This window comes from Oncorhynchus keta, chromosome 4, assembly GCF_023373465.1.
Source record: "Oncorhynchus keta strain PuntledgeMale-10-30-2019 chromosome 4, Oket_V2, whole genome shotgun sequence".
NCBI lineage: Eukaryota > Metazoa > Chordata > Actinopteri > Salmoniformes > Salmonidae > Oncorhynchus > Oncorhynchus keta.
Window position 1 is genome coordinate 23,193,330 of NC_068424.1, and position 20,604 is coordinate 23,213,933.

At 42.3% G+C, this 20,604-nt stretch overlaps 1 protein-coding gene across 5 annotated transcripts in view; it reads left to right on the forward strand.

The window, feature by feature from the left end:
• ofcc1 (orofacial cleft 1 candidate 1) overlaps positions 1–20,604 on the forward strand; it is a 186,107-nt gene that overhangs the window by 46,044 nt on the left and 119,459 nt on the right. For all 5 annotated transcript variants that reach the window (XM_035756714.2, XM_035756693.2, XM_035756686.2 and 2 more), the window contains 4 exons: positions 2,211–2,474; positions 2,972–3,191; positions 9,497–9,585; positions 12,289–12,467. In XM_035756714.2, the coding sequence (XP_035612607.1) occupies positions 2,211–2,474; positions 2,972–3,191; positions 9,497–9,585; positions 12,289–12,467 (752 nt within the window). The remainder of the gene's footprint in view (positions 1–2,210; positions 2,475–2,971; positions 3,192–9,496; positions 9,586–12,288; positions 12,468–20,604) is intronic.

Here is a 20,604-nt window from a genome sequence, read left to right on the forward strand (position 1 = left end):
CAACTGTGCCTTCCGCTCCCTTCTCTTTCTCTTTCCTTACCTCCCACCTCCCTGTTTATGTGGCTTATAGTTCTGTTACGGTAAATGAACAATATGAAATATTTTTCAATATCCATAATATGCAATATTATGCCATAAATTGTGTCTTGAGTCAGACACTTCCACCATCATTTCTCTCAGGTAGGTACCAAAAGCAGATTAGCGGGGGATACACATGATTTATGTGATAAAACAAGTCTTCACCGTTTTCCATTACAACTAATAGAGGGATGAAATATTCCCCCCTGGTGATTGATGAAGTGGCGTGCTCCTCGTTGTCAGTTCATTTTTTAAGCAGAAGGTAAGTCTACTGCTCTCTGGGTAAATAAGAGTCCCTGTTTTGTCATCTGCTAATACAGCCCAAACTGCTCTACCTGCTGCTACATGTGTGATTTTGTACCGTTGCTCAGTATGCTAAGGTCATGTTAGGCATGTTACTGTAAAATGTACATACTTGGGTTCACAGGGAAATGAACGTTAATATCTCCAGGGTGTCCGCAGGTCCTTAAAACTGTCTTAAGTCTTAAATGAATTTATCTAAGATGGGATGATGAACCAAACATTTTTGACACCGACATTGGCCTCTTACCAAAGCAATTTTGCTTTAGTCGGTAATTTCGCTTCTGGCTCTCACTCCCGCTCCCCCAATTGCACATGGAGTAAAGGGAGAGAGGCATTCTGATAAGCACAAGCATTGACTATTGACAAGTTGAGCCACATTTCATGTTTTTAAAACAACTACTGTTACTGTTGTTAAAAAAGAGGAGAGTCCCAGCTTTATGTGAGTCGAACAATAACTTCTCAACAGTCAATATAGATGAAATAACACCGCTTTACAATCAAGGTATGTAATTGAGATGATTGAGCGCACCATTTGTGGTGAATACATCAAGTAGCCTATGCAGGCCTACCAATGGAAGGTTTTCTCAGGATGTTCCATTTACTGTTAGATCAGTTGCATGGCTATCTAGCAACAATATCATATTAAGAGTTAGCAATCTAGCAAAGGTGTTTTTTTGTGTTCCCACTTCCTCTGCCGGTAAATTATGTAGCATAGGCTATAGCCGAGGCCAATTTTCACACAAAAAACATGCAGGCAAATTAATCTCTAAATATACATGATTATTCTGGATCCTATTTTGACATGCTTTACCTCAAGATATCCAGCATGCATTCCCTTGAACATGTTAGATGAAATAGCTAATTTTTCCATGTCTGTCTTGGCACTGGAAAAAGTCAGTCTAGAGCCCTCCTGCTTAGCTAACTTGCTTGGAATTATAGCCATTTGATACCTGATTTACTGAATGAGGGAAGGACCTTGTTAAGCTGGATCAAAAGCCTGCACACCCAGTGGCCCAGCTCTCCAGATGGAGAATTGACCACTGTTTTGTACAGTAACAGTGCTGTATGTTTGACTTTAAGACATTTCTTTCACAGTTGTATCGTTGTGGTATTGGTATCGATGCCAAAATTCTGAACACTTATGAGTTTGTGATCTAGCTAATGATTAGCCGGTTGGGATAGCCTAAACAAATGCATGCTTCAGCCATCTATATCTTAGCCACTATGCTACATCATCCATTAGGCAGCAGGAGAATGCCCATTGCTAAAATAGCACACCTACCTGATATGAGCCATGTAGGCTATACCCTTTGGTGAAAGGTAGTATCTAGCAAATACTACTTTTTTTTGCCAAAACTGGCAAGTTTCTGGAGGGAAATATTAGTAGGTGTGTGGCGCGCCCAGACTCTCAACAATCGAAATATGTTGATCACCTCCAGTTGCTCAGCTAACTCTCTCAAACCAGTCTTTATCATTTAATCTCTTCCCAAACCTTAGTTTAATGCCAACATTGTTGTGGGACCGGTTAAGACCGTTAATATAATCTATTGTAGGCTGTCATGCAGAGACAGTCTGCATAGCGTAACATGGAAAATAGATTAGTAGAGGACACAGAGGCGGATTTGGAGGAATGATGATCTAGGTTGTGGTTTGAGAGTTAACAATCTCCCCTGAGGGCTCCTGTCCTATTTGCCCCCCTATGTATGTGTGTGCGTGTGTGTGTGTGTGTGTGTGTGTGTGTGTGTGTGTGTGTGTGTGTGTGTGTGTGTGTGTGTGTGTGTGTGTGTGTGTGTGTGTGTGTGTGTGTGTGTGTGTGTGTGTGTGTGTAGATCCTGCCTGCGTCGTGTGACATGCTGCCCTCCATGGTCCTGCTGTTCAGGCTGCTGGGCCTGACGGGGGAGCGGAGCCCGGTCGGCACCACACTGGGCTGGGCCGCCTTCCCTGTTTGCCACGCCACCCTCACAACTGTCCAGGGGCGCTTCAAGACCCCCATCCTCAGGGGGCTCCCGCACCCCCACCTCGACCAGTTCCGCAAGATAGAAGGCCTTATGTCAGCCGACCTGGACAACTGGCTGTGTAACCTGTACTTCCAGGTGTGTGGGCGTGTTAGCGTGTGGGTTGATGGTAGCGTGTGTGAGGGAGAGTGGGCGAAGGAGTTGTTTCCGTGTTTGTGTTTGTGTGTCCCTTTCAGTTGGGAATGTTGAGCCCAGGGGCTATGGACAGTCACCTGATTTGAACCATTATCAGAGAAGCTGGGTGGTTGGTCTGAGGGGACATTATGTGTGGTAAATGGTTTTAGCTGAGAAATTGTAAATTGGCCCCAGATTGTAAATAAACCACATATTTACTAAACATATCCGGATGCATTTGAGGTGATGCATTGATCCAATTACTCAGCAGCTTAATTTAATTAAAATACAGAACAAAGGTTTCTCTAGTTACAGTTCCTCTGCATTTTTTTGTCCCAAGTGTATTTTTCCTATCAATAGGAATAATTATTGCAACTAATATCTAGTGGTTTTTAGACATAAAGGAGTAGCCACTCTGTATCTCCCCCAACCCCTCTCCCCTTCTCGTAATGGCTCTACAGGTGAGGAAGCTCCCCAGTGGAAGCTCCAGAAGGGATGAGGAGCACAGTGTCACCCTGCAGATCCCACCTCTCCTCGTCCCCCCTTCGCCCCCCCAGGCAGGCCCAAGCGGCACCAGCCCCAGCCGGGGGAGAGGCGGCATCAAGCCGTGTCACCGGGGGTCCCCTCTCCACCTGTCTGCCTCACACTCCTCCTCTGCCTGCTCCTCCTCCACTCTGCCAGGTAGGGCTCCCCCACCGTCACCCCCATCACCCCCTACTGCCAGCGGCCACAGTGGGGGACAAATTTCACCTAATGTCACAGAAAGAGTGGCAGGTCTCCATGGCTGTCAACGGAGGTGATTGTGCTCTGAGGCAGGTCCTTGGTGTTTATCATGTGCTATTATTAGTTACTATGTATTGTCAGTATTGCTATTGTATTGCTAGATATTGCTGCATTGTTGAGCTAAAAACATAAGCATTTTGCTGCACCTGCGATAACGTCTGCAAAATTGTACGCGACCAATAAACTTTGATTTGATTAATATATTTTCAAAATACATTTCAACCAGTTATAGTACCAGAGTGTATTACTAACATTGCCCATTTCAAATTAGATTGAACATTTCATTCCATTCTACACAACAAACAAAACACTCATAACTAGAAGGATGTTATGCAATGGGAACTATGGAATAGATCAAATGTTTTATTAAAACGAGGAAACGGCTAGTTCTCTAGCAGGAACTCATATAACCTCTCCGTGTGCCATTAGCATATTCATATTTTGTTCTTCTGTGGATGTGGATGTGCTCAATGTGTTTGCGAAACAACAGATGAGAAAACCCCCAGCCTCATGCTGAGATAAAAGTCATAGGACATGTTGCATGTATTTAAAAGATACACTAAGTGTGATTTGAATTCTAGTGGTAAGTTCGTGCTGCACGCGAGTACAAGCAAACAACAACAACCACCTAAAAACACATTTCATAACACTTGGTTTGACAGCACAATGCTGAAGCCAGTGTGGTTCACACATTTTTGTTCTCCTGAAGTATTTGGCATTTTCTATGCAGAGAACTGAATCTCATGGCATGGGGTGTTTGTCTAGTACACAGCCTGTCCAGAAGACACCACAGCATTGTGAAATCTTTGAACAGTTTATTGTTGCCACTTAAGCTTTACTTTAGATATGAGGACATGTGATTTATTATAACTCATTGATGAAATGCAAACATATGGGAATGTCCTGGCACTACAGTCTTAGCCTGGTCCCAGATGAGTTTGTGCTGTATTGCCAACTTCTATGGTCCATTTGGCATGACAATGACCATGGGAGTTGGCTATACAGCTCAAACCGATCTGGGATGAGGCTACTAAAGTCCCTCTTCAGTACGGTCACATGGATGTGTTTCTCAGCTGAAAGGACAGACAGGTGGAAAAGAGTAACATCGTCCATCTGTAGAGAGGAAGTGAATAATACCGGCCTGCTATTACCAAGGATAATGCGGCCAGTTTCTCACTTAAAACACACTTCTCTTGTTTCCCCTGGTTTTCAGGTCAGGCAACATCCTGGCCAACGTCAGAAATCAAACATAGGCTCATTTGGTATTGATCTAGTACAAAGACGACCAGGCCTCTGTTATTAATACATCACTTTTTTTGGCAGGGCGCTCATCTTTATTTAACAGTCCTCGAAAAAGTTTCTGGGGTAGTGCTGGAGCTTTAAACATCAGACGGGCGTTTTAATTACAAATGAGTTGTGACAGGTCTGCTGGGTAGCAACCTGGCCCATTTTAAACGTGATGTCGGCTGACAGCTCGAGCCGTGTTCTCCGAGTGTTCTTCGAGCGCCTCAACATGTGGAAGAAATTGGTCTTTTACATTTCACAGCTTGTCACTTCCTCTGCAGTGCGACCCTTGACCTCCCACTGAGATCCTAACACCCCACAAGGGAAGTGTCCCCGACAAGAGCATTCTGGGAGATTTATGTTCTGCCACACAGGCAAAGTACCAGTCCTCCACACCCACCTCCTCCACTCTACGAAAAGAAAGAGGGGGGAACAACAGAGAAAATTCAGGTGAGGAGGTGGCTGGAGAAGAAGTGAACCTGATCCGTACCTTGAGTAACGGATCAAAAGGTGTCCCTCACAGCACCTCGCGGAGGCCTGTTAAGGCACCGCTCCGTAAGTCTAGCTGACGTTTGTGTCACATTTGCATATGGATCCTTTCACGTTGCATTACTTCTCGGAGCGGAGTTATGATATTCAGATGGAGAGATTACGTCAAGCTCTGAGGAGAGAGATTGGATAGACAACTTTAACCTAGCCCACAACTGGAAATCAAATTCAGCGAGGAAAGAGAGGAACAAATTATTTCTGTTATCCAGCACTCTGTCAAAGTCGGGGGCCTCAACCATTTCCTTCCATTTGGAGGAAGCTTTTTGTTTTTGATGTATAGAGATTCCTTTTTCTTTCTGTGCGTGTAACGCCAGAGCTTTTCTCATTATGTGCTTCCCTCAGAATCAGGACAAGTATATGGAGACCTCTTGTCATAGGATAACACACACATAGTCTTACTTGACAGTCAGACTGAAAGTTGTGCGTTCCTGGGGCCTTAAATTAATTAATCTCCCTCGCATTATCACAGCCCTGGATGAGGTGTCTATTACAGACAAGAAAGTGACTGACAACCCCATCCTTGATGCCTATACCAAATAATAGATTTGACGAGTTTGGAGAAATTATGAAAAAAAACGCTGATGTATAGCCATTTTTCACTGTTGACTTTGTTGTGTCAGAAAAGTAAACTTACCATATGAGAATCATAATCCGGTTTTACTTTGTTTGCTCCATGCATATCGAAGTCTATATGCCTTTTTGAACACACGAGAATCGCCAGAGGCGGTGTGGGTTAACTGACCTTTCACATTAACTGAATGATCCGGTTACACTTGAGTTTGTTTGAATCCAAATGACTAATTAGATTAGGCCTGTGTTCTATGATTGCCGTCAGTGGATCAGTAACTGGATGCAGCGGATCAGAGTTGAGAGGGTTTAGTTTTGTGTTGTTGCTTTTCTCCCCCTCCTTTTGCCAATGCATCATACTGCATCATAATACCCCCCTTGAGCACAATTTCGAGGATTTTTCATCTGTCTCTGGAATGCTGCCCTGAACATTCAGGATAAAGGTCCCTCAGGGTTAGGGTATTGGTCATTCCAGTCAAACTTTACCACTTCGTTATATCGTTATAATGTTATATCTCTACCAGTCTGCGATGGTCCCCCAATTAATGTTGCACTGTCCATATTCTACATTGATGTTTTATTGTTATGTCAAAGCCTGTTTCTATAGATACAAGAGTAACCCCACAAAGTGGATGTTACAGATTGGGACAAACGGAACCCAAGGGGAACACTGCTTAGTTTAACCCCCCTCCCCCATCGCATACATACAGCATGTCCTCTATGCTGATGAATGAACAGAGATGGAGATGTGAAGAGTACTTCAACAAGATCATTTTATTAATCACCGCTATAATATTCCAACATGTTATCCAAGCTTCAAGTGAGACTGCAAAGATCTGTGATCCTACTTCGAGTTGCGTCATTGAGTAAACAATGCTACGTTCGAATAACCACATCGCTGTGAGTCGAAACAATCGCTGAATATAAAACCCCGCCACCGAATACCGGCAGCGAGGGCACTCTCGGGTAATCAATGATTCACTGACCTTGGCTCCACGGTCAACTTTGGACCAATCACAGGGCAATTAGAAGCCCAGGTGAGTGGAAAGGGCTCGGCTGGTCGGCTTTCACTAGCAGTAACGGCGCCCTGGACTTCTCAGTGTGGTGGACCCGGGGCCATGTTTTCCAGCCGAGGTCTCTCTCGCTCTCTCTCTCCCAGCTCTTTCTTTCTCTTCTCTGTCTCTCTCCCTCACGCTGTCTGTCTCTATCTCTCTCCCAGCTCAGAGAGAACCAGCTGGATAACAAGGAAGCTGTTGTTCTACCCTCGGAGCAACACTGGGGTTGTGGCAGCAGCCCTCCAAGTTCATGGACATAGCCTATAGCTGTCAACACTGTGCTAATTCTGGCCCAACACCATCTGAGAATCAGGGTTGGTGAATTAAACCCGAAGCTGCAGTATGGTGCTCTCTCTTCTCTTCTCTCCTCTTTCTCTCTCTCTCTCTGTCCACAGCGGCACTGGTGTTTTAACACACAAACAATGACAATGAATGTCCTCTAACAGTTAGTGAGCTTATATCAGACCTCAGCTGTACCGCTTAACTGCATGCCTGTCACTTTCTGCAGTACTTCCAACCCGTAAGCTAGGTACTTCTGAGTTTGTATTATTTCGATGTACCTACTTTGTTTAATATATTCTTATTTTTCTGGAATTCATTATATTTTTAGGACCTATAGCAAAAAATTATACTCATTGTCTGTTGAATGCATTTGAAAGAAAAAGCATGTTAAACACACCCAAGTTTGTGAATAATGTTTGTACATTTGACTACAAGGGTCATTGACTCAGTGCCATTCTGTTATTGATTCTCTCACACCTTCTCAATCTCCATCTCTGTCGGTCTCTGGCTTTTCTATGAGGAGACATTTTTACCTTTATTTAACTAGTCAAGTCATTTAAGAACAAATTATTATTTACAATGACAGCCTACCCTGGTCAAACCCGGACGACGCTGGGCCAATTGTGCGCCGGGAGTCCCAATCACAGACGGATGTGCTACAGCCTGGATTCAAACCAGGGACTGTAGTGACGCCTCTTGCACTGAGATGCAGTACCTTAGACCACTGCGCCACTCGGGAGAACTTACATCTCATGTTTGACTTACTGTACAGTAACTGTCACAGTAAAAAATACATCTGAATTCGGTATATACTGTAGGATCTCTTTAACAGAACATTTTATGATTTTGAATGTTGACAGCACACATAAAGACTTAACTTTGCAAGCCAGAGTTAAATAGTTATGCAATCACATGACAGATCATGGAAAAAATAACATATTCTTCACTCTGAAAATAACAGATATAAGCTTATTACCTTGTAACTGTAGGCATTCCTAATGTTTACCAGCAAAGCCCTGGTAATTAAGAACTACATCTGGGTTGGAATGAAATCTGATGTCAGTCTCCGAAACCAGGAGGAAGCTGAACAGTCTTGCCATTAAGTACACTTTAGCCGTCAGACGGATTTGCTGATATGTCGCCTATATTTAAAGGTTATTATTACTGATATATTTAATCCCGCAGCAAGAGAGAAAAATTATATCATCTCAGAGGTTTCCATATTTATTATATAGATGTGACTGGCTGCAGAAGAAGACGAGAAAAAAAGCGTTGAAAAAAGTTTCACATAGTGAAATTTTTACATGTATCAAGCTAAGGTTTACTTAATTAGAACCTCCAGGCAATGCAAGAACCCTTTTTTAAATTCTGTGAATGTTAATATGCTAAATAATGCAAAGCTCCGGCTCTTCAAGCATGAGACACACATCTGGCGGCTTACCATTTAAATTACAGCAAAAAAATGAGAGAGAGAGTGAGAGAGAAAAGAAAAAGGGGAGGAAAAAAACACTTCAAAAGTAATTTTCCAAAGGAAAGAAGAATGGAGAAATGTATTACAACCAAATTTAATTTCTTTTTCGATTTTTCATCATGTCTAATTGCATGCATTAGAGCGTTCAGGCTCGGAAGGTTTGGCTTCTTAGATTGTGGGAGATGTGTGTGCAGGGACGTTTCATAAGTCTCTCTCTCTCTTTCTTTCTCTCTGAGGAAAATCAGCCTCTTAGACTTTGTTGCTTTTGCAAACTCTCCTGACAGAACAACGCAACAACTTTACTACCTGCCTCTGACTACGATCACTACACACCACACATGTGCAGTATGCACCACTGGAAGTGGGAAGAAATATTTCAACAATATTGCAATCATGTGTTGACTGTTTTATTTTAGGAATAATCTACATGATTTTGAAACATGTATTTGGTAATTATATAGTCAATTATGCATGACTATTTCATTGATTGGTTGCTTAAATTAATGATGTCCTTTTGATTGCTAAAAATAGTGATTTAACAAATATTTAAGTGTGCATTTTTTGTAGTATTTTCTTTACATCCCAATTAAAATTGTATTTACTTTTTCTTATTTCAGTTACTAGATACTGTATGTGACGAAATGGTGTTAGTCAATATGTACGTTACCATATATATAGATAGACATGCTATTTGTGTGTATAAAATCATTGTTTCATCCTACTGTTTACTGACGGTTTGAGATATTTTTGCTCAAATATGTTTTTTTTTACAAACTTTTTATTGCTTGTTTTCTTTTTGAACAACCTACCTGGTCAACTCCTACCAGCACTCCTACAGGAAGCAGAACCAGGATAAAAAATGTCTTCATAAATCAGACATAAATAATGATTTATGGTTACAGTACTTTCTCTCTCTTACTGTTGTTGCCAGATGTGCTTTGCTAATGAAGATATACATGAATCTTTCTTTTCTTTCTTTCACTCTTATATGACAGGGAAGAACTCCACAGTAGTGGTCCCTGAGAAAATAGAGGAGATGAGAGATCCCTACACAGAGAAAGCAGAGACATGGATGCACTACAAGGTAACAATGTGATTTAGGAAAAATAATTTCTATCCCCCCCCACACACACACACACACACACACACACAGAAACCGTCTCCAGCCCTACACACTCCCCCCGTCGTTATTATCTCAGATTTGTCCAAATATATTTCACACTAACAGGTATTTTTTCGGTCTTCAAAGCCAGTTTTGATCTGCTTGACAAGCCAAAGCAGCTGAAATTCTGTGAAATCAGCATTGCCAGCCAGGCCTTTTTATTGCTCCGAACACGCCTCTGCCTGAGCTACAGAGGACTTAAGCTAAATGAACCAAAGCCTAGTATGTTACCTGCCATACTTTGAAGTGGTAATTGCAGAACTACTTTTCTTTGCTGATCTGGCATTGCTGTCTCACGTTCTGCTTTGTGCCCTCCTTTGTTGTTGTGATGTTATTGTGGTGACGTTATTGTGGTGACGTTATTGTGGTGAAGTTATTGTTGTGATGTTATTGTTGTGATGTTATTGTGGTGACGTTATTGTGGTGAAGTTATTGTTGTGAAGTTATTGTGGTGACGTAATTGTGGTGAAGTTATTGTTGTGATGTTATTGTGGTGACGTTATTGTGGTGAAGTTATTGTTGTGAAGTTATTGTGGTGACGTTATTGTGGTGAAGTTATTGTGGTGAAGTTATTGTTGTGAAGTTATTGTGGTGACGTTATTGTGGTGAAGTTATTGTTGTGATGTTATTGTGGTGACGTTATTGTGGTGAAGTTATTGTTGTGATGTTATTGTGGTGACGTTATTGTTGTGATGTTGTTGTGTGATGTAATGGTTGTGATGTTGTGGTGTTGTTGTTGTGATGTTATGGTTGTGAAGTTATTGTTGTGATGTTGTTGTTGTGATGTAATGGTTGTGATGTTGTGGTGTTGTTGTTGTGATGATATGGTTGTGATGTTTTGGTTGTGATGTAATGGCTGTGATGTTGTGGTGTTGTTGTTGTGATGTTATGGTTGTGAAGTTATTGTTGTGATGTTGTTGTGATGTAATGGTTGTGATGTTGTTGTTGTGATGTTATGGTTGTGAAGTTATTGTTGTGATGTTGTTGTTGTGATGTAATGGTTGTGATGTTGTGGTGTTGTTGTTGTGAAGTTATTGTTGTGATGTTTTGGTTGTGATGTTGTTGTGATATGGTTGTGTTGTTGTGATGATATGGTTGTGATGTTGTTGTTGTGATGTAATGGTTATGATGTTGTGGTGTTGTTATGGTTGTGAAGTTATAGTTGTGATGTTTTGGTTGTGATGTTGTTGTGATATGGTTGTGTTGTTGTGATGATATGGTTGTGATGTTGTTGTTGTGATGTTATGGTTGTGGTGATATGGTTGTGATGTTGTTGTGAAGTTGTGGTTATGATGCTGTTCTGGTGATATGGTTGTGATGTTGTGGTTGTGATGTTGTTTGTGATGTTGTTGTGATGTGGTAGTTGTTGTAGCAGATGATGCATAAACACCACATAAGCTAATATCCACCTCACACTCTTCCCAAGCCTTTATTCCTCAAGCTCCCCTCTACAGCCGTGTTACAAGTGGCTCTTAGTCTCAAGACGGCCAATAATCAGCACTGCTGACCTCTTAAATGAATAAGTTTGTTGATATGAGGTGTTCTTTTTTCTGAAGCCACAAAGCTGCAGGGTTTTAAATGCCGCTAACTCTGTCAAATGTCACCCGGTTGAAGCCAGTTGTCTAATGATTAAGTGCGGTGATCTCAAACCTGCCCCAACCTGGGCGCGGGGGATCAAATTTCAGCCCCCTCTCAACCTACGGTGCCAGGCTAATTAAAATGTATTTTCTCCAGGCGACCACTTCAGCCCAGAGGGCAGGAATCGCAGTGGAAAATCTGGCTCTTAAGATATTGCATTAAATGTATTGTAGAGACACCAGAGAACATTGTGGTTTATATGTCTCCTGTGTTTTTTCTCCTCTTTTCTCTCTCTCTCTCTCTCTCTCTCTAAATCTCTCTCTCTCTAAATCTCTCTCTCTCTAAATCTCTCTCTCTCACTAAATCTCTCTCTCTCTCTAAATCTCTCTCTCTCTCTCCGCCTTTTTTATTGTGATCATCACTCTGGAATTCACACTTTCTTTGGCAAAGATTGCACTATGAAAACCAATGGGGCGTTTATAGGGGCCTTACCCTATTTACTACATCCTGGGCACAGTTCTCACAGGTGGAGGAGAGAGAGAGAGACGGAAGGCTCTTTTTCAAACTAGGGAGCTGATTAACATAATCAGGAAGTATTTCACAATTCTAGCTAGCAGACAGCCTAAGCCCACCCAAGGGCAAGGCAGCACTAGTTGACAGGACAAGGTAAAGCAAGCCGTTAACACGTTGCCGGGCTTAACATATATCAGACGCTGAAGTACCTCTGCAGGTGAAATATTTAAAACCCACTTCCTACCATTATGACTGTGTTTAGTGTAAATAACAGCAACAGCTGCCCTATACGTTCTGCTGCATTTCTCCATCTATGCCTTGTTTCTCCCTCATCAAAGTTGCTCCTCTCCAGAGATGTGTTATTTGGGTGTCATTCAGTTCTGAGACTGGAAGAGAACAGTGGCTCAAAAGTGTGATGCACTGTCTCCATGTGATCCACAGATAGATCGGGGCCCGTTTCCTGCTCTGCCTGCTTTGATTACAAACGACATCTGCATGTGTTGTGCCCCCCCCAATTTGTGCTCTACCCAACAGAAGAAGCCAATCAACAAAATAAATAGCTCGAGCGCCCATGTGAGAGGGAGCGCGGCACCTCCACCGCTTCTGCAGGGCCAGGCTGACAAACAGGAGACAGCAGCTCCGGCTGCAGCATCATCGGAGAAGAGGGAGAATCTCTGGGCTAAGGAGATGGAGGAGTATACGTTCTCCCTACAGTAAGTCTCACCACTCATTATACAACTTCCAGTCGCAGCACGGAGGAAATGTGTGTGAGGACAGCTTTTTGCCTCGCAGAAACGGGGCCGCGATAGCCCCATTTTAGCGCAGAATGTCTCGGTAATAACTACTATAGAAACGATGGCACACTCACACATCTTAGGTAGTGCATTGTGAAGAAGACCAATTTTTTTTTTTAGGGAGTGGATCAGCTTTAATATTGCAAATAGATTGTGGCTTCTATCAAAGTAATTGTTTGCGTCATTTCCAGTCCACCATATATATTTTTTGACATCTTTGTTTATAAAAAGTGAGTGACGATATCTCCAACCCCATTGTGGTTATGTATCTCCCCTGGTGCTATGGTAAGATCTTTTAAAGGGATGCGCATGGCAACATTGGCTCATCACACATACCTCTGTCACTGTGTGCTTAGTTGTTTTTCAATTCCCCTGCAATACTAACTGAATAAGAGGGTTGGGCAAATGTTTTCTCTTTATTGTGGCTTACAGCATTTGATTTTAATGAGAAAACAGGGATGTATCAAGCACAAACAGCCCAGGATACACATGGTATAAAACACCTCCGCCAAACACGTTTGAGAAAAAAATATTATTAAAAGTATTAAAATAATATAAAGTGAGTATTGCTTATTTCAACGGGAAACAATGTTTTTCAGGTATTTGTTTTTATTTGAGATTTGAGAACATAAATTAATACAAGGCGAATCTGCAACCATCACAATGAGAGGGAAAGCCTCACACTCTCAGGGGATTAAAAAGGGGCCTTGTGTTTCCTCATTTCAGAGTAGTTTGTAATTTATAGCTTCCGGTGGCATATTAAACAAGATCAGAGACTACACTCTGGCATCTCCCGAACACACCAGGGGAATTAAAATCATTACCACGACAACAAAAATGAGGCCACAAACATGACGACACAATGCTAAGTGAAGGAAGAGAAAAGCACATAATGATTCTAACTTGTATGGGCAGACTATACGACGGGAAACATGTAAAGTGTGTTTTACTTTTACTTTAGGACACTTGGTTGATTATTCAAGATGTGTTAAGCTGTGGAACATATTGCAATTTTGCCTTTATGCCCTATAATGAAGCCTTAGAAAGCTACTCCCATATTTATTACGTTTTAAGACCGAGCTCAAACTTCAAGCAGAGCTCACTCGTCCTACATTACATCTGTTCATCACAGCAATCAGAGGCACTGATGTTGTCTTTCCTCAATATCCCAAACAGTCCTGCAGTGCTTTTTGAGTTACGCTGGGCATGTCTAGCACCTGAGGACTGTATGGGGAACAAGCATACGGGGATACTTGTATTGTTTTATTCACCATTCCACTCTTCTTACTGTAATGATGTCATCTGTGATGCCGTGTGCTGGAGCTCTGTGTTCTATTCAGAATTTCTGGATTCATATTGGGGTGATTGAGGGATATTACTGCCATCTAGAGAACCACGAGAGACTGAGCCCATTGATGAGAGCCTTGTTTTTATGGCAAATCAGATATACACACCGCGTTCACACTGGCTACTGTGAATAATGTTCAAAACATACTGTATTTTCAGGTTGCAACTAACCTCAAAATTCTTATCCTCTCGACCATAACCTATTTGGTTTATGAAGGCATCTTGATGAAGCTCAAACAATATTACCAGGAATATCATTACCATATCAAATTGCAAATCATATGCCAATATTGACCTTTCCTTTAAGATAATACACAATGCTGGATATTAATTCTACAAGAATGTCATTTACCCACACAAGAGCAAACACGCTGTGCATCATCGCTAACAAGAACTAGAGAATAAAGTCTTCCCTAAGATGAACCACTTTACTGGTTCTAACGAGGTAGAAATCAGTAACACCTTCTGGCAGATGATAAAAGACATTGAATGTTGTGTATTGTACATAATATAGCGGGCCTACATAAATAATATTTTCCATTTGAAGTTTTAGCTCTATGGGGCAGTATCTGGTTCAACCCTCTCTTTCTTGGAGTTTTGATTATATTCCCCTCTCAGTTTTATCCCCTTCGATTTGCATATCAAAACGTAAAAAGGTATTAGTTGCCAACCTCAAATGCAACTCATCCCAAAACATACGTCGCTGCACGATAATAACCGTTAACCATGAATTACAATTTCAAAGGAAAACACAATGCTCTTAAGTGCAAGTATTGACAATAACAGACAATTCCCCGCAAATAAAAAGGCAGGAATTTCCTGCTCAGTTGATATCTGTTTGAAGAAACATGAAAGACACTCACCGACCCTTCCACCTTATTTGATGTCTGCGAGTGGAGACTTCTTAAGCACCTTTCTCAAAAGAACGTGAGTGAATAAAATCAAAGTGTTTGATTGGTGTTGTAATTTGAAATGGCCAATTTGCTACTGGATACCACTAAAAACAACTTTTACTAAGGTAAACATATTTGAATTCACTACTATAGCCTACTGTACTGCCCGATAAACAATGTAACAATCCAACAAAGCATTTTAAAGTCAATGGTGATCTGCATTCTTAGGACTTTTCTGATTCCATATAAAATAGGAAATTAACAAGAAAGTGGTAGCTGCATTTACATGTATCTTTTAACAGCCTCTTATTACCAACTTTAGTGGGCCGCGCAAACTCCTCCTGATTTCATTGTAGTGGGTTTTGGTGTAGTCTATTGTGGGAGGAGTTGCCTTTTTATCTGTTAGGAAAGTTTTCATTGAATTTGTGAAACCCAACTTGAACTTTAAGATGATAACAGTACTTGAAGTTTAAACTGTGACCTCTACACATGAGCACCTCTAATAATATTAAAGACCCAATCAGCATTGACACAAGGGGCCAGTACTCATGAGGAGCCAGTACTCAGGAGGAGCCAGTACTCATGAGGAGCCAGTACTCATAAGGGGCCAGTACTCATTAGTCAACTATATTGGTCTGGAGGACTACAGGTCATTACAGAAAACATATTTGTTCACAATCATCTGTCCCTCAAATGTGTTTTGCTTTCCCCCTCTGTTTGTGCATTAATTAGACTGCCGAGTGTGTCGCAGCAATGGTATCCAACTAAATATTTTTTTCTCTCGTTTTGGGGAAACCTGTTTTAATCAAACTCACTCTCACATAACAATTAGATCTAATTAGCCCAATTATCAAGACTCTAATTACACTGAAATGTACCCCCTAAATCTCATATCAATTATATCTGTGACTTTTCTGTTAGAGAAAGAGAAAGGGAGAAAGATAAGACAAAGTGTAGCGACACCCTTCGCCTCCAGAGGCCACAGGATGATGCAAGTATCCCCATAGTAGATTCAGTCCATGCTGAAACTGGTAGAGGAGAAGCTCTACTGTCTGATAGCATTGTGTATGTCTCCTTATCGCTCGTTTGGATTTTGCACTGTCACATACTGTAATAGAGGATTGTTTCGACTTCAGTTTTATTTCTGTCGCAAATGATTAATTCCGACATTTTGAAGAAATACTGTATGTGCAGCTTTAGAAATTAGGTCGGTTCTGTTGAATCGATTTTTGGTATTTGAACTGTAGTAATCATTAATTTAAAGGCATCTCTCTCATGGGTGGTCAGAGGCCTTAATTCTTTCTAAGGTCTTTATGATCCATCAGAGCATAGTCGACCCAGTGCAGTCTCTCTCTGTTCTCGTACATTTATCTTCCATTAGCTTCCTTCCATTCATTCAGTCTACCATCAATGGAACAGTTGCACTGTTGCAGCACAAGACCAAATGCTGCATGCTGCAGTCCATAGGGCATACGGGGGAAATCGTAGAAAATCTGTTTTGTTCCTCTGTGAGACTCGGAACCCTAACAGTTCTCATTGTGGCATTCCGTGGAGTCACCAGGAAGTCGGGAACACAGTGACCTACTTTCCCCTCCAGCCTGATGGGTTGGAGATCCACGCTTCCCTTCCACCCGTTCCCTGGCAGGGCTTGGCAAGGCCCCGCTTGAGTCCCTGCCTCTCCGGCTGTGTGTGATGACGAGAGGGGCTGGCCAAATACCGCTAGGTCACGAATCGACGACGCTCACCTGTTGGCGGGGTAGGGGGCAAGCCCCTCTCTCCCTCTGTCGGCAACGCCGCTCTGCTTTTGGAAAGAAAAAGAAAAGTAAGTATTTTTTTCTATGCCTGTCTGTTTGGAAATGGCTATGAAAACACATTGTGCTTTGTTATGGGTTGGTTATCTAAATATTGCACTGAAGTGCATCGCTGATTTGACAGTGCATTGACAAAAAAGACTAGTGCACACTGATGTAAACAACAACCAGAGAGGAACGCCTGGAACCTGAAAGAGAGAGAGGGAGAGAGAGAGAACCACCTGAAACAACAACAACCTTCCTCAACGATCCCACATACTGCGCTACTCCAATCCAGAACCCAGCAGGGGTCAATCAAATCTGATGTAATGCTCGGTGGAGTTGTGGGTAGAGGTGACGAGCGGTCACCCACCACAGGTTCCCAGAGCCCTTTCCTGCATCCGTGGCCTGGGAGCACATGTTGCCTTCACCCCTCCGGGTCACGCTAGATGTTGCTCCCACTTCAAGGAAATCAGCGCTGTCAGCTTTCTAACAGGCAGGTCCCTGCCCTGACGCCATTTGCTCGTCCCTGGCAAAGTGGCCATACGATCAGAGAAAGGCCCTCCTAGGCCTGGCAAGTCTGGTATCGTCTGGTCTGGGTCAGTGAGCTGTGTTTCCCACATCCCCTTTATGGGGCCTTGGAGAGAGAAAGAGAGAGACGGAGAAAGAGAGAGGAGATGTTCACAGTGCACAGAGGGCAGGGGCAAAGGACATTGGGGGGGCTGCTCTGCCACTCTTTTCCCGTTCATTTGTCTTCACATGTTATCTGATTGACATGAACACTGAAAAAATAATGCCATGTCAATAAACATCTTGAAAAAGTTTGACTCATTCCAGTAGTTTTCCCAAAATAGTTTTTAAAACAATAAATGATGCTTGGATGGAAGTGACTTTTACAAGACAGAGACATACTGACTAATGTACTGTAGTACAAACATACAGAACACACTCTCCTTGTACAAATAAACACGGGATCCTGATTTTCCATTAGAACAACATTGCTGAAGAGTTGCTCTTCTAATAAGCTGACAGGCTGTAACCGTTGATTTTATCAGCTGTCTGACAGACATGTTTGTATTTCTAAATATGACGTTGGCCGACCATTTTGGGTATTGTCAATTTTAACCAAAGCACACTGTTTGAATCATCGCTGTCCGACTGACCTGTTGTTACCTTTCCCTGTTCTCTGGGTAGTCATTGGATTCAATTATTTGCATAGGCAATGGCATGTGTGGCAATCGCTATGTTTTGTAGGGTAGACTGTTCCAGCATCCTTTCCCCACACCAGTCTTTTACGTGAGTACATGAGCTTTGTCGGTATGGGCTAGGTTGCTACTGTCAGTCTCACCCTTCGTTGGCTGGCCCATTCCCAGTGTAAATCCTGTGCCTGACACACACACACTCTGGAGGTTTCTGTGGGCCTGGAGCCCCATGGCTCTGGGATTACAGTCTGCCAGTGGGCCCTGATGGAAGGATGCAGTCTTAGTTGGCCAATCATCACCCCCATCTCCTACCTACACCCCCTCCATCCCTTACCTCTACCACAACCTTCCCCTACCTACAATCCCTAACCCAGAACATCAACCATCACCACCTTCCCCTACCTACACCCGCCCCCCCCTAACCCTGAACATGTGGTGAGATAAGAGAGAGAGAAAGTGAGAGAACAAGAGGGGAGCATGATGGAGCTTTGACACACTAACATGCCTGCTGGGAGCGTGTGCAGTGGCATGTGGGGTAGCGTGATGTGCAACATGCCTGGTGCAGAGAAGAGCCTCACACATGCATGCTGGGAGTGCAGCAGTTCTTGTTGCTTCTCTATCTCACTCTCTTTCTCTCTCTCTTTCTTTCTCTCTCTCTCTCTCTCTCTCTCTCTCTCTCTCTCTCTCTCTCTCTCTCTCTCTCTGGTGACAATGTCCTGCAGTTATGAAGACAAGGTCACGAGTAGAATGAAACTACCAAGTTAAATACTGATGCAATTCTCAGGAGGCTTCTTGGGGCCTCCCAGTGTACATCACCCAAATAGATCTCTCCAGAGCACTTGTGATTAGTTGTTTCCCCTGCCATAATCAGAGGGGTTATTAAACTGCAGCGATACCACACCGCAAAGCATTGGATTGTTTTTTAAAGGTCAGAATTATACTGAGGTGATGGAAAACAACCTGCTTTGGGATGCTAAGTGCTGTGTTTATAGAGGGGGAGAGTAAGGGTAGCCCCTTTGGTTTGTTGATCCCAGGTGCATGCGAATCCTAATGTTTCCACCGCTATTTATGGTTCGCTATGGGACTTACCATTTCCATGTTTTAATCCTAAATCCATCAAGTCTATAAAAAGGCCACATGTTGCATTTTGGGTTGAAAAACAGGGAAGAATGGCTACCTCATGTAAACAGGCAGGCCTGTTCTCATGAACGAGGCCAAAACACGTTTCGGGGGATATTTGGCTTGGGTAGAACCTTCCTCTGACTACCCGTTCTCTCTGCCAGTTCTGTAGCAATATTACAGTGCTAGCGTTTCATTGGTTCTCCTACACTTGCCTTGCATGTAAGAGCCTCCTCCTCACATTAAAAAAAGGCCCAGGCAGCTATTAGTCAAACAAGGCCTCCTAATTAAGTGGAACATATTTTTTCACTACTTTTGATTAGGTTAGAGAGCCCAAGCTCCCAGTCCCTCTCAGCTGCAAATAATTCTGATAATTTGGCAGTACAGGCATTATGCTATTCTAATTATATGATGTACTCCAATTCTACAGCTGAGTCACGATGCCATAATTCTCTTTACTATACCCCAAATACCTACTGCTTTCCCATTTTCTCAATGAAACTCATTTATGTGTATCTTTCTTTGCCAGTGTCCTGGAAATGGGGCAACATATAAAACTGAAGATGTTAAGGTAATTGTAGGGGTTGGGAGAAAAAGAAAACCATGTTAAGTTAAACCTCGAGAAAATTGAGCACATTTAAAAAATAACAAATAAAACTTCTCATAAGATGATATCAAGATGACTTAATTAACCGAAGCCTCGGTTATGGCCTCGTGGGCATGCTGTTGTGGGCTTTTTTACGTCCCTTTTTTTGGCGGCTTTTGGAAAAATACCACCACTGCTGGACCATATGATTATCATTTAATATATCTTATGGGAGAGAGTGTATTTGGGATTTTCACTTTGTTTTTGTTAAGAGGTTTCATAGCTTCCTGCTTGACTTCATCCCACCTGCTCCAGATTTTTACATGCCAAGATTGTTCAATCTATTACAGATACTTCTACCCCAGAAGTAGAAACACCTAGATATGTCTAGTGATAACTATTTTTGCCATTACAAAGGCTCTTTAAAAATGTGTACACAGTGATGTAATGTTGTCCCATGGCTTGCAGAGTTACCTCCTCCCTATTGACCCAGGGGACACGGCACACAGTGACAGTGATGCCAGCCTGACTACAATATTGTCCCTAGTTAATTGTCAGCAGCATTAGAAAGGTCAGGCTGTTGGAATCACATAGTGCCCCTCGCTGCTTTGATTGAAGCATTCATTCCCAGCTCGTGTTTTACCAGGAAGTGTTTTTTTAAAGCTATCAAGGGTCAGATTAACTAGGTGACTTTCTCTCTCTCCTACAGTTGTAGGATCTTAATTTGACCTATATTGTCACAGTAAAATAATCCTGCAGCAACAGGATTTGAACCTTTAGTCCATAATGTTGTTTGATAGGTGGTTAGGCTATTAGCTGTCCAAAAGTAGGTTACATGAAAAGTGCAGTACTGTTAATATATGTATGTTAGTGTGGATTTTCAGTGAATTTATGTAAATCACAAAGCTTACCTGCATTTCCTGCGAAATGTTTCAGCAACAAAATAGTGATCAAATTAAGGTCGAGCATCTGTAGGCCAGGTTTAGTCTGCTGTCAATTATAGATAACAATCTTAGTTTACTGTCACTGTAGAAAATAAATGCTGTTCTACTGCGCCTGTGTGTGTGTGTGTGCAATGAGCTGCAGTGGTGTTGAGGAGCATATGCACCCTTCACTGTG